This window comes from Symsagittifera roscoffensis, chromosome 1 (assembly GCF_963678635.1).
Source record: "Symsagittifera roscoffensis chromosome 1, txSymRosc1.1, whole genome shotgun sequence".
NCBI classification, from domain to species: domain Eukaryota; kingdom Metazoa; phylum Xenacoelomorpha; order Acoela; family Convolutidae; genus Symsagittifera; species Symsagittifera roscoffensis.
Genome location: NC_087062.1, coordinates 11,651,830 through 11,665,032, shown reverse-complemented (window position 1 = coordinate 11,665,032; position 13,203 = coordinate 11,651,830). Strand labels below are relative to the sequence as shown.

Here is a 13,203-nt window from a genome sequence, read left to right as displayed (position 1 = left end):
CTCAAGAAATTTACATTAGGTACTCACATACCGACACGACCTCTGGAATTGAATAACTAAAATGTAAAGCAACTCTAGAATTAATTTAAGGTAATTAAGTCTAACTCGAGAAGTTTTGAATAAATAAGTTTGAACTCAAGGAAAATTTTTTCTATCTGGACTATTGGCAGCTTCAGCTGTCCACTTTTCCACTCAAGGCTCACTCTGGTACAATCGATTGTTTTTCTCTCTGTCTTCCTGCACACTTGTTTATCCTACCGGGAACAAGATAGCTCTACTCGCGTCGTGTAATTCCAGTAAAATTGCGAACAGTAATTTTACTCTAGTATTTTTCAGCAATTTTCACGCGATTCTCACTCGAATCTTTTGATCGCTTTTTTTCGTATTTTCAGTTGCCGCGAGAAACTTCAGCATGATATGCTCAATTCGAAATTTTGAAAAAAAAAAATTTCCACAAAGTTAAGATAAAACGTTCAGCTCAAGGTCAAACTTCCAAAAAATGACCGACTGGCACAGTACCAAATGAAACCCAGAAACTGCTTTAAAATTCCCTGACTGGACTTTTTTCTCTAAGCATTGTAGAGATTATGAAGATAGGAAAGCTTGAAGTGAGTGAAACCGTGTTGTTTGCATATTAGATTTCTTTATCCTTTGTAGACACATTTCTCAAAAACTCTGCTCCCTATGTTCAGCAATGTGATAGGTCTGTAGTTGCCACATTAGTTTGGTGAGTCCTTTTTTTTTTAACTGTGGACTGATACGACCATCTACCCAGTCACTTGGAAAAGAATTCAGGCGCTTGATGTTGCTGAAAAGCGCGCTGAGTGATTTTGAAAGAGACTGATGTAATTTTGATCAGAACGGGCGTTAGTTTTTATAACTTGTTGTTACAACAAGTGTTTGTAGAATTTGTTCAATGAGATCCCAGGACACATCATAGTCACTGCAGTAAAAAAAAACTAAATTACAAAAGAGGCCCTTCCGTTTAGTTACGGTAAGTGCACAAGCTGGATAGGGCCATACCAGCGTTATAAAAATGCATATATATCAGCAAGCTGTATCATTTCATCAATGAAGTCATAAATCAGCATTAAATGCATCGTCGTAATGTTAATTTAATTTAGCCGTCCTTGCTCTGCAATAGCGCTAATGGAGTTGTCGATAAATTGAACTTTGCGCAGCGATCTGCACCCCCTTCTACATAGTATAGAGCTACTCAGCAGCGCGAAGCTTATTTTAGTTCTTCTGTAATTTATCGATTCTGGATAATTTATCGATTCGGACCGTCACTGCAGTTGGCGAATCATCATAGATGTTGTTATCATTGATCTCTGCAGATTGTCTGGTGAAAAAGATTGGTGAAATACTCGTTAAGAAATACCATTCTGTGCAGGTGTTTTTTTTCTCAATCTGGTTGAATTACTTCCCAACAATCTGACTCTCTATTTTTTCACGTTTTATTTTACTTTTCCCTAAGTTATGAAATTCCAATGTTTTTTCTGACTTGGTAAAGTGATAGAGGACTTGTGAAGTAACTTCGGTAAAAAAGGGGGTCAAGATAAATTGGCCCTTCCGTCATGCGACGGTCCGTGCATAGATTGGATAGGGCCATACTAACGCTATATAAATACATCGGCAAAGTTTTATGAATAAATCAAGTCGATTTTAAAGCATCCAGAGAAGTGTCAACTTCGTAACTTTGTCAACCAGTAACTTCGGTTACCATGATCATTTTTGACGGTCTGATTCATTAATATTGCTTGTCTTGAAATACTTGAAGTTCTTAGAGAAAAGGTTTATTTTCTTTTTTTAAGCATAGTTTTACGCCTGAACTGGCATATACTTTTGCATCTGATGTGAGGCGAAGCTCCGCCTCGCCCCAGTGCAGATTTTTATGCTTTTCTTAAAAGCTATTCCTTAGATTCTGGCGATAGATATTCTCCAAGTGCGCGAAGGAATCCGTCTTTACTAATTTTTGAATCGAAAAACCAGACACGAATTCATTTTTCGGACAGCCCTCAAAAAACGAATTTTAGCCGTTATGTGGAGATACGTCAACGAACAATTTGCCAGCAGCAACATGTGCACATGGCAGCTGTGCTGTGATTGTGCTAGTTGTCGAACTATATGGACAATCTTCTAACGCATGAAAACTGGAGGAAAATACCCTCCAGTTTACTGGGAAGTCAATACAAAAGCAACATCAACAATTTTGGTGGTTGTCTACACTTCTCTGATAACTTTTGCAGTTTATTTTCAGATATGAAAGATCTGTAGTTATGTCTAGTGCTATAGTTTCTCTTTCACATAGTCAGCATCGAAAGCACGTACTCGGTCGTGCTGAGCTCAGAAACGACTATAGTCCTGCAGTTCGTAATACTTGGACTAGAGTTAACCAAACTCGGGAGGTAAATAATAAACAAATAATAACCGACTTTTACGCATAGTTAATTCAGTTAAATTTTTTCTCTAAAAATTTTAATTAAAAAAATGAATCAATTTTACGAATGACAAATAAAATTTGTTGATTGAGTAAAAAAATTTGATATCATTTGAGTTCAGTGAATATTGCGGTCTTAGGTTACATTTGTTATTCATCATCACATTTGTTTGTGTATACTTTAGAATGTGGAATATCGAAAAGTACAGGTCAGCAAAAGAAAAGGATGGAAAACAGTGCGAATTTTTGTATCCTCCACGTTCCTGGATTTCCACTCTGAACGAGAATGCCTTGTAAAAATTGTGAGTTTCGCACTTTTCATAAGTTATCGTTTTAGTTGCCGAGTGAATTGAAGTTATACTTTTAGGTGTTTCCTCAACTGCGATCATGGTGCGAACAGCGAAGAATTCATCTCATTGACTGCGATTTGCGATGGGTGATTAACATTTTTACTTAACGAAGCTAAAATGGTTGTGTGACCAAAAGGAAACCTAAAAAATCCAATTGATGTGATTTTTCTAATTTTGACTGAAAGGGCTCTAATATGATATATAACTCAACTCTTTCCGATGATTACTTGTGGTAGCTGATTTTGCGTGGAAAACAAAAAGAAAAACTAAAACACACCCGAATACAAAGTTCCTTCACATTTTTCAAATAATGGTCGGAACAAATAAGCATTGGCAATTGAAAAGCATGTTTTGCATCTGCTATATTGGTGGCTAGTAATTGACGGTTGTCAATCGAACATGGCGCTGATGCGAAGATGTGATGCTCATAATGTTCAGGTCGGGGGTTTGATTCCGCCTCAATTCGAAGATTCTAGTTTTCTTACTTATTTCCTTTTTTTTCACTTTGAACTTTTTTAGAACTACTTTGCACCGTTTTATTGCTTTTGTTTATCGCTGTGCTAAAAATGTGCTATCGCGCGGGGTACCTTGCAATTAATATAAATGCATACATGCATTTGAAAATGAATTCATAAATGTTTTAGTGTTTTTCGTAATATCTTAATCTATACTAGGGCTTTTGAGCAATCGAGCAGACTTTTTCTAAAACACATTCAAATTTTCTGAGAGCCGCAATGTAGTTTTGTTGCAAATTTGAGAGGTTTATTGATCAGTGAAATTCTTTAAGCGAGATGAAAAGTGTTGATCATAGATATCGGCAAAGTTTGACCTCATTTCAATGTTTCTAGGGTGTGCCCAAAGACTCAACAACAGAGACTACAATGAGGATGTGTCTGAGCGAGATTGACAGGTGCCGACAGGACAATTACTACCCCTTTTTCCTCAATATGACCAGTGAGAGATGTGGGTGGGTGCCGAGTGAGGCCGAGGTGCCTCCTGGGGTCCGTGAGGACTACCAGTGGGTGTTCGGACTCTCAGTCACGGAGATGGAGATCATGCATGCTAGCTACAGATCAGACAACCCCAATGGTATGAGTCACTCTTTAAGTCGTTCGTCTCTGAATTTGAAGTAAATGAGGCAAGCTTAGCGCAGCATATTGCTAAGTATTCCTCTTTCTGATACCTACCTAGTAAAGAGTTTCCACGACCAAACAGATTTAATTCAACGGTGTATACGATTCTCTATTTTAGCTATTTTCATGCTGCGAGAGAGTTCGTTCCTTGAAGACATTCCCGAACAGTACCAGTCGATGTTCATAGAGAACAAACTGGAATCGAGGCACAAGCTGATGATGCTGAAGCGTCAGCTGATGAGCGTCTTCCCAAAGGAGAGAGTACAACATTACAGTTGCCGGTATGAGGGCATCGACCCTACCTCACAGCTTGTGAAACTGTCGGGCTTAGATGAATTTGGACTAAAGGTAAAAATAAACGCTTAGTGCAGCATTAAATCTTCAATTGGCGGTGAAGCTCACTCGAATTGCAAGAACACAAAAATTCAAAAAAAGTTTATCGTTTTGTTTTCAAAGCCGTCATTATTTTACTGAGTTGTGAAGTGGTCCGTCGTTGCTTTTTAGCCTTGAAAATTGATTTTAAAAAAATTAATTATATATATATCTTATATTATTAAAGCGAAGTGTGTATAATGTAGCATTTTAATGTCATGCGTAGGTGTACAAATTCTTCAAGGAGCGAATCGAGGAGCAATACCCCCTCGAGGAAATAGAGATGGACCAGTACTCACACCAGAACGAGATGCACACCTCCTTCATGGAGAACAGGGCCGCCTCCATCATCGGCAGAGGAAACATCCTGAAGGCAGTGGACGACTTCATCACGGAGGGTACCGCAACAGCGCCCTTCGTCATTCTGGGAGGTCCTGGACTGGGGAAGTCGTCAGTGATGGCGAAGATAGCGGAGGTGTACCATGGGAAGTCAATGAGAGGAGAGCTCCCGAGGTTAGTAGTTAAGTCTCTTGATTAAGAGTAATGAACGTAGTGAAAATAATGATGCACTTAGGTATATATGCACTTTTTGAGTTCAATTAAAAGTCAGCTGCTGAAAGTGACGTAAATAGCACTCTCCAAATACGAACGTGGAATTGGCGCGAAAAAACGTGAACGATTTCTAGTTTCGAAAGTGGAATTTAATTTGTAGATTTCCAGCGGAATAAAAACATTACCTATTGATCCAGTTTTCTCTAGTTGTGTTCATGTTATCCAAAAAGCGCCAGTCATAGACTGTTCTAGATAATCAAAGAGCTTAAAGCGCATCTATTTTTTTTCTTTGAAAATCGAAAGTTGTTTTACAAGAAAGTCTTGCGGTTTTTTCAAGAAAGTCTTCAAGAAAAAAAGCGTTTTTTTTTAATGTTTTCTTGCGTACATCACTTTTTTCCAATCTTCGATTGGCTATGTTAGTGAATACATTTTAATTCACTTTTTAGTGTTTAAGTCTCTTGATATTGAAGACATTTTAATTCACTTTTGGGTGTTTAAGTCTCTTTTCATAAATAAACTTTCATTTTTTACGGGTACTTCAAATCGAAGAAAATTCTGATGAGACGAAAACTGTGATTACAAATTTCTTTCTTCAATGTTTTAGGCTAATGTGTATTTTAGTCACTTCGACCAGCCCTGCAACGTGTTCTATCACTTTGTGGGAGCAACTCCAGGATCCACAGATGCTCAGTTGATGTTGAAACGACTTCTTAAGGAGATGAAAGTGTGCAACGTAAGCGAATATATATATATATATATGCCATCCATGTTTCTCAATCATTCTATCAAAAATAAATCTGACTGCTGTAGTTGTGGCATGGAAACTGTTTTCTTAAGTCCGCGTTGTCAAGTCTTAGATACTGCTAATTACTGGTTAAAAGGGTGACTGAGATTTCATTTGTGGACTGTTGTTTTTTAGATCGAATCCCTGCGTGACGCGATACCACATGGCTTGTTTGCAAGTATTCGATATTGCCCATTTTAAAAAACAAAACTGGAATTATCTTGTGCATTAGAATGTTTTATCACGCAACAAGAGATCGGCAAATACACTGAAATTATTTTCTCATTTTTTGATATCATACAGTTTGTGCAAGAAAGTCTGCAACGTTTTTATTTGGGCTCTTTACCAATAAATTCTTGCCCCAAGCTACTTACGAACAACGTAGATCTCCCAAGCGGCAAGTTTTTAAGAGTCGAGGAATGTAATTCAGACTCTTATACAGGTCGCGATGATTTTTTTTCTCGTTTTTTTTTTCAGGAAAATTTGCTCAGGGTCAACTTTACTTTTTCGCGGTTTAACTCTTGATTTCTTTTCAAGTTGAGTTCATTTCCTTTCTCAAAAGGAAGACTATCTCCACTATCGAACAGCAAAAGTCACGAAAAACGTGATCGGCTTCTAGTTTCGAAAGCTGAATTTAGTTATCGATTTTCCCAGCGAAATAAAAATTTAATCTATTGATCCCGTTTAGTCAAACTGGGTTAGTTTTATCAAAAAAGTGGCAATCATAAATTGTTCCAGAACTTAAAAGAGCGTTAAGACCATCTATTTTTTCTAGGAAATTCGAAAGTTAAGATTATTTCAAAAAACAAGTCAGTATTTTTTTTCTGTTTACTTGCGTTCATTGACTCTTTTCCAAATGTCTGTCGGCTATGTTTTTATTTTCGGGGAAGTGTGTCTTTAATTCGCTCCGGGTTGTCTTCCGAAATGCGCTCATTTGCTGTACAATGGCTGATTTGCATTTAATTGAACAGGACGAGAATATGCCTGTCGGCTGGGACTTGATATCACAGACTGTGTTCTCTGCCTTCGACAACGAGAACACCGCACCCTGTATCTTAGTAATAGATGCAGTGAACCAGCTGGACAATGCAGACTCACAGTCGGTCCTCGCCTGGCTCCCGTTCCAACACAAACCCCAGATCAAGGTATGCCATTCCGCACAATTAGGGAAAACTGAAAAGTATGAAGTGAATGTACTTATGTAGGAGTTTACACTTGCGGACTTAAGCGAGCGTAGTCTAATAGGACGATTATTCTTTTTCAACCTAAGTAGCAAATATGGGACTGGAAATATTGTGATTTACGGTGATTAGTATTAAGTTATCACAGTTACTGCATTGGTAATTGATCAAATGAACCGAAAAAAGCTATTTGTTTCAAACCACAGTACAATAATAAAGATTTGATTCTGAGAAATTTTTGAGATCAATATATCTCGCAATTTTTTTGAAATGCATAATTTATTACCCTTGCTATAAGCAAAGGTATTGCAATTGGGTGCTAGGCTTTTTTCCCGTAAATAACTTTGTTCACAGGACTCATCTGGACTCGTGGTACCTTGGTTCATAATGAATCCAATTTTCTTAGTGTCTCCTGCACACTTAGCCTGCAGGTAACGAATACGCCTGGTACGGCAAAGTTCTTGGGTTCGAATGTTACTAGGGCCTGTTTTTTTTTCAAACGGTAAATATTCCGGTTCTAAAAAATTTCTCCCTATTATTTGTCTGCTCATGTTTTGTCAGCTTAGTTGCAACATGTAAGAATCGTTTTTTCCTGTAAACAGTTTTCCCTGTAGTTGCTTTAAGTGTTTTGGCATTTCAAAAAGCCGACCGAATCGAAATTTGTTTTTTTTTTACCTTGGCTGTAATTTTACAACTCAATTTTTCAAAATTTCTTTTTGTTTCTTTTGTCTTTGTTATCGGCTAAATAAGTTTCAGCCTAATTTAAATCGACTTAGTGGCCTTTTATTGCGTCGCTTGGGAAGCGAAAAAAGTTTTTGTGTGCGTACGTGTGCTCTGATGGCAAAAGAGACATGAAATTTTTTTATTAGCTTAGAAATTTTTTTGGCGTGAAAGGTTTCTGCTCAGGTATTTTTGCCTTTGTTCAACTATAAATTCAATCAATCATCCGGCGCATCTGGCCTAAAACTGCTTGAAACCCCTAAGGATTGCGGTTCGAATCCGGCCGGGACCTGTTTTTGTTGCAAATAGATTATTTTCGGCTAATTTAGATTCTTGTCGGTCTGTTTATTTTCGTCAGCTTAGTTCCGCAGAATTGATTTTTTTGAAAATTTGTTTTTTAAGCTCTTTGTCAAGTGTCTAATGAGTGTCTAATTTTGTTTCGGATACTTGGTCTTTATTTAAAATTTTTCGTTGACAAAAACGATTTTTTGATTTTTATTTCAATTTTTTTTGCGTTTGATTTTAATCAGAGTCATTCATATTTGTATCGCAAGTTTTGCCCAGCTTTGCCTATATGTGAATCATTTGATATAAAAAAGCTTAACATATGCACTTGTTTAAGCTTTTTTATAGTCAGAGCAAACTTTAGGTGATAATGTCGATGATCAACGAGAGTTCGCCTCACAAGGTGCTGCAGAAGCGAATGAACAATGTGACCGAGTACCCAGTGCCTCCTCTGGACAAGACTGTCAGGCGTCAGATAGTAACAGAACTGTTCGAGAAGTACAACAAGATTCTGGTGGATGAACACATGGAGATGTTGTTGGCAAAGGAGTCCAGCGAGAATCCTCTGTGGTTAAGTGTGGCTTGCGAGGAGTTGAGAGTGTTTGGTCAGTTCCAGAAGATCGCAGAGAAGATAAAGAGCATCGAAGACGATTTGCTAGGGTGAGAAAAGGATTTATTTAAAAGTTAAGCAGCCAGAGAGCCTAAGGAGGCTAACTATTAACTATGTAAGCTTATCTAAGAACCTTAAAAGAAGTCACCTTGCAAGTCGCAACTCACATGTGATTTCGAACACGCTATCATAAAATCACTAGTCAAGTATCACTTCCAATACACTAACATCGGCACCAAATTTTAAAAAATATTCATCGAATTAGTGATTACGAAAATCTTTCAATTTTGTTGGGTTTCAATGAAAATTAGTAGTTGACTATATATTCTCTGATGATTTTGATGCTTTTTATGAGTTTTAATTCATTATTTACTGGTCTTTGAAGTTTTTTGGATTCAAATCGATGCTTTCGAGCAGCATTGAAGAACTTCAATTGCTTTAAGTTCAGCGAAATCATTGACGCCAATAAACCCACATTATATGATGAACCTGGCTGAAAAAATAATCTGATCTTCTAATTGACTCGAATAAAAAAGATGGTTTGTCAGAACTGACTTGTCTATGTTTTGATTTGCAGCCTACTTGGCCAAGTTTTGAAGCGGTTCGAGGTTGAAATCGGAGGGAGGCTTCTAGTGGCCACTCTCTGTCTCATAGAGTGCTCCAGACACGGTCTGCTGGAGTCTGAGTTGTTGCAGCTGCTGGCCGATGAAGACAACCTGTTCCCTGAAGAGTATGCACAGAGGTTCAAAGATGACACTATTGATGACTACGTTGAAAGTGTAGGCAAGTTGATGTTCAGTTCAAAAAGTTTTAATGAATTTTTTAAATTATTTTAATGAACGAGCTAAGTTGCTCTTAAGTTTACTAAGTTTGCTAAATGAGCTGAAAGAAAAAATAAGTCTTGTCTATACAGAAGCCAAATGAAAAGGGAAGGCAACTGATTTTGTCAATATAATGAAAGGCAGATAAGCTTTTGATTATTTCGAGAGGGATAATTTAGTTGTGTGTAATTATTTAGAAGATGCAGACCCGGATGACCATGTGATCTCGTCTGAAGCAACGAAAGGGGGAGACAGACTGCCTTATATTAAGTGGTCCAAAGTGTACCACGCCCTCAGGACATATTTGAGGCCATTTGGGGAGTCGGGTGAGGGCAGATTGGACTTCTACCACAGGTCACTCAGCAAGACTGTGCGCAGAGCGTAAGTTATCTTGGCCTTGTTTGCGACAAAATGTTAAAGTTCGGATAAAAAACTGACATAAAGACTGATTTTTGATTTTTGCATTCATTCGAAATAAGACATTGTAATCAGAACACATAAAAATGTATTGGATAGTTCATAGAGCCAGAAATCATATTTATTCGTTGCCTGTTGAGAAATTGTGTCATAATGAAGATGTAAATAACTGAATGTTTCAGATACTTCAAAACTGAGACAGGCGAGGACAACACCAAAATGTACAACTGGTGGTACCTCAAACTTGCTAACTTCTTCGAAAAGTCTTCCAACATCGCCCGAAAGGTCGAAGAGTATCCGTATCAGCTACGTAACATCGAGGACAAAGAGCGGCTCAAAGAGGCTCTTCTGGACTGGGATGTCACCGACCGAATGTTCAACGAGGAGTACAGCAGTGAGTTGCTGTCCTATTGGAGATTCGCAGTGCCTTCTTTCGAAGAGATAAAAGACGCGTACAAGAAGAAACTCGAGAGTCTGATCAAGTCTTTAGATGATAGTCCGGAAGCTAGGGAGATCATTGCTCTCAGGAACGAGAACGTCGGTAGGATTCTGATTCAGGCAGGGAAATACGCAGACGCTTTGCAGCTAATAGAGACAGCCATGCATTATGAGAAAGAAGAGCTAGGTTCGAGACCCGAGCGAATGGCAGCGTTGCATGAATCGCTAGTTATGGTCTGGGATGGCATTACCAAACTGCATGGATACTACAATCGTGACCAAATTTACGAAGTACGCCCCTTGATCGAAAATGCCAGAGCTGCTATTAAGATTCGTAAAAAGCTCACTGGCAGAGCCAATCAGTATAAACTGGGTTTCGATTACATAACCTTGGCCTTTCACATGAAAGGCTGGACTTATTTGGGCGGAACTACATGGTTATCTCGAGGAGCTGCTGAACAAGAAGCGAAGGCACTGATCAAACAAGGCGTGCAAGTATTCAAAGATCTAAACGATGCTGGAAAGCTGGCCGAGGCTATAATGACTGACGCGGTGATTATGAACTCAGGTAATATGCAGATCGAGAGATACAAGGAAGCCGAACATCTCTGTGCACACGCTTTGGGCGAGAAGAGTTTCTTGATGACGAGGATCTGCAACAACATAGGAATTTCTTACGAAGAGTCAAGACAGACTGACAAGGCCTATGACTATTTCAGGAAGTGGTACTTCAACTGCGTCGATGTAAGTGAAATTTTCGAAGATCAATTAGTTTATGGATCTCTGTTATTAAGAGTTAATAAACGTAGTTCAGACTCATATATAGATCGCGGTGATTTTTTTGTTTTTTCAGAAAAAGTTTTCAGGCTCAAACATTTTTTCGCGGTTTGACTTTTGATCCCTTGTTAAAATGAAGGCAAACTCAGCTATCGAACACTGAAAGTGTTAAGGTCACGAAAAACGTGATCGACTTTTATTTTGAAAGTGGAATTTTCTTTTTAAGAGGAATAAACGTAGTGAGTACTCTTAAATAGGTCTTGGTGTTTTTTATGTTTCAGGAAAAAGTCTTTAAATTTTTAAATTTGTTCACGCACAATTTTGATTTTTCGCGGTTTTTTTTTGAAGTTCAGTGCATTTCCATTTTTAAAAGAAAGAAAAACTTCTTTATCGAACAGCAAAAGGTTAAAGGTCACGAAAAACGTGATCGACTTCTAATTTCGAAAATGGAAACTAATTATCAGATTTCCCAGCGAAATAAAATTTTTACCTATTGATCCAATTTTCTCAAGTTGGGTTAGTTTTAACAAAAAAGGGTATACCATAAATTGTTATACAAATTCTAAGAGTTTTAAGGCCATCTGTTTTTTTCTTTGAAATTCAAAAGTTGAAGGTTTTCGGAAAAACAAGTCAGTTGGCTATGATCAGATTTCCAGTTGAAAGAAAATTACCTTTTAATCCAGTTTTCTCTAATTGGGTTCGTTTTGTCAAAAAGGTGCCTATCATAAATTATTCAGGTAATTCAAAGAACTTAACGGCATCTTTTTTCTTTGGTTCGAAAGTGAGATTTTTTCTAAAAACAATTCAGTAATTGTTCTGTTGCTTGCTTTCATTGACTTTTTTCCTACTGTTGGCTAATTTCTGTTTTTTGTAATCATTGCGTTAAAACCTCTTCGATGATGTTATTTTGAACAACATTTTAATTTTACAGGTGTTTGGGGCGACACATCCAAAAACCAAGAAAGCGTATGATGTATTACATGAGCCGATGTATAAGCGAATTGCCTCTCAAAGAGGCGATGAAGTTCCAGAGTAAGTATACCTTAAGCGTGTGTGATTTTATGATCTTAAAATCTTTTTAATATTTTGCGATGCTTTGAGAAAATGTTCAGGGTGCGTTTTTACGTTACGTGCTTCGGTTGTAGGTATGCCTTTGAGAATGACGTGGACGAGATTCCGACTGTTAACAACAATCAGAATAACCAGCAGGTGACACAGCAGCCGGAGCCCGAGGAAGACTCGGACTCGGAAGATGACGAAAGTGAGTATTCAGACCAAGAGGAGGAGGAAGAGGAAGAAGCAGAACCTGATTACGAGGATGATGAAAACGGGGAACCTGAACCAGAAGAGGCAGAGGAGTCGGTAGCAATATCGCCTGGGACTGAACAAGAAAGTCCGTCGCCTAATGAGCAGGAACAGCAGAACATAACTGCTGCGATTGAGAATGTAATCCTGGAAGATGCTGAGGATCCCAATATCCAATTCAACTCTCAAATGGATTCAGAAGAGGCGGAGGATGCAAGTGATAACGTCGATGAAAACGAAGAGGAAGCGTAAAACGCAATTCGTTAAAGAACCCACAAAACATCTTGACACTTTCCTAGGCGCTAATTAAAGAATCCAATACCCCATATCATTCGATAATCAGTTGTTACTGAATACTGATTTTTTTTCTGTAACACGATTGCACTAATAGTTGAACTCTTCTGAACTTATGTCATTGACACGAGATTCTGATTTGCAGTTTGTCTTCTCGGTTTCTATTTCTCAGTGTGTAACACGACTGCCGCCAATTCCTCAAAGGTTCTGTAAATTTTTGTACCAAGTGCAAAATTTTCCGGATTTAATCGTCACATTTTTGCTATGAGTTTGAATTGTAAAAAGATAGTTTCTTGATCCCAATAGATACTAATTATCAGTTGAAATTTACTTAGTTTCATGCTACATGTACATATTTAGCCAAATCTAGAAGAATTCTGTGATTGCAATTTGCTGTTTTCCAAGATAGTGTCAGGCCTCATTGTAAAAGAAGTAGAAATATTCGGTAAAGTTTCCGCAGTGAAGGTAGAAAATGTCTGCTTGAAAGCGATTTGATTTTTGGTGAGCCATTGATCAACTGAAGCTTAGCAGCTTTTTTTTCCTGTAAGCTTGTCTAATAAAATCACTGAATCATTTGTTAGCTTGTCATTTAGAGAAAAGGTAATGTCTTTGCTTTGGACAGCAAATATCGGGGGTCGGATATGGTCAGGACCTTTTTTGCAAACTTACTTTTTCTTCTTCGAAAAAAGTTGAGAACTATTGCTTTCCTGCTTCGGTCGGATCG

The 13,203-nt window shown here is 37.9% G+C and overlaps 1 protein-coding gene across 1 annotated transcript; it reads left to right on the top strand.

Moving 5' to 3' along the window:
* Nucleotides 1-2,253: 2,253 nt before the first annotated feature.
* Nucleotides 2,254-12,868, top strand: LOC134846134 (uncharacterized). Its single transcript, XM_063863398.1, has 14 exons — nucleotides 2,254-2,408; nucleotides 2,626-2,742; nucleotides 2,808-2,876; nucleotides 3,639-3,879; nucleotides 4,042-4,271; nucleotides 4,522-4,808; nucleotides 5,469-5,580; nucleotides 6,603-6,776; nucleotides 8,182-8,477; nucleotides 9,005-9,234; nucleotides 9,398-9,629; nucleotides 9,848-10,847; nucleotides 11,812-11,912; nucleotides 12,026-12,868. The coding sequence occupies exons 1-14, from the start codon at nucleotides 2,280-2,282 to the stop codon at nucleotides 12,435-12,437; spliced, it is 3,630 nt and encodes a 1,209-aa protein (XP_063719468.1). The 5' UTR covers nucleotides 2,254-2,279; the 3' UTR covers nucleotides 12,438-12,868.
* Nucleotides 12,869-13,203: the final 335 nt, after the last annotated feature.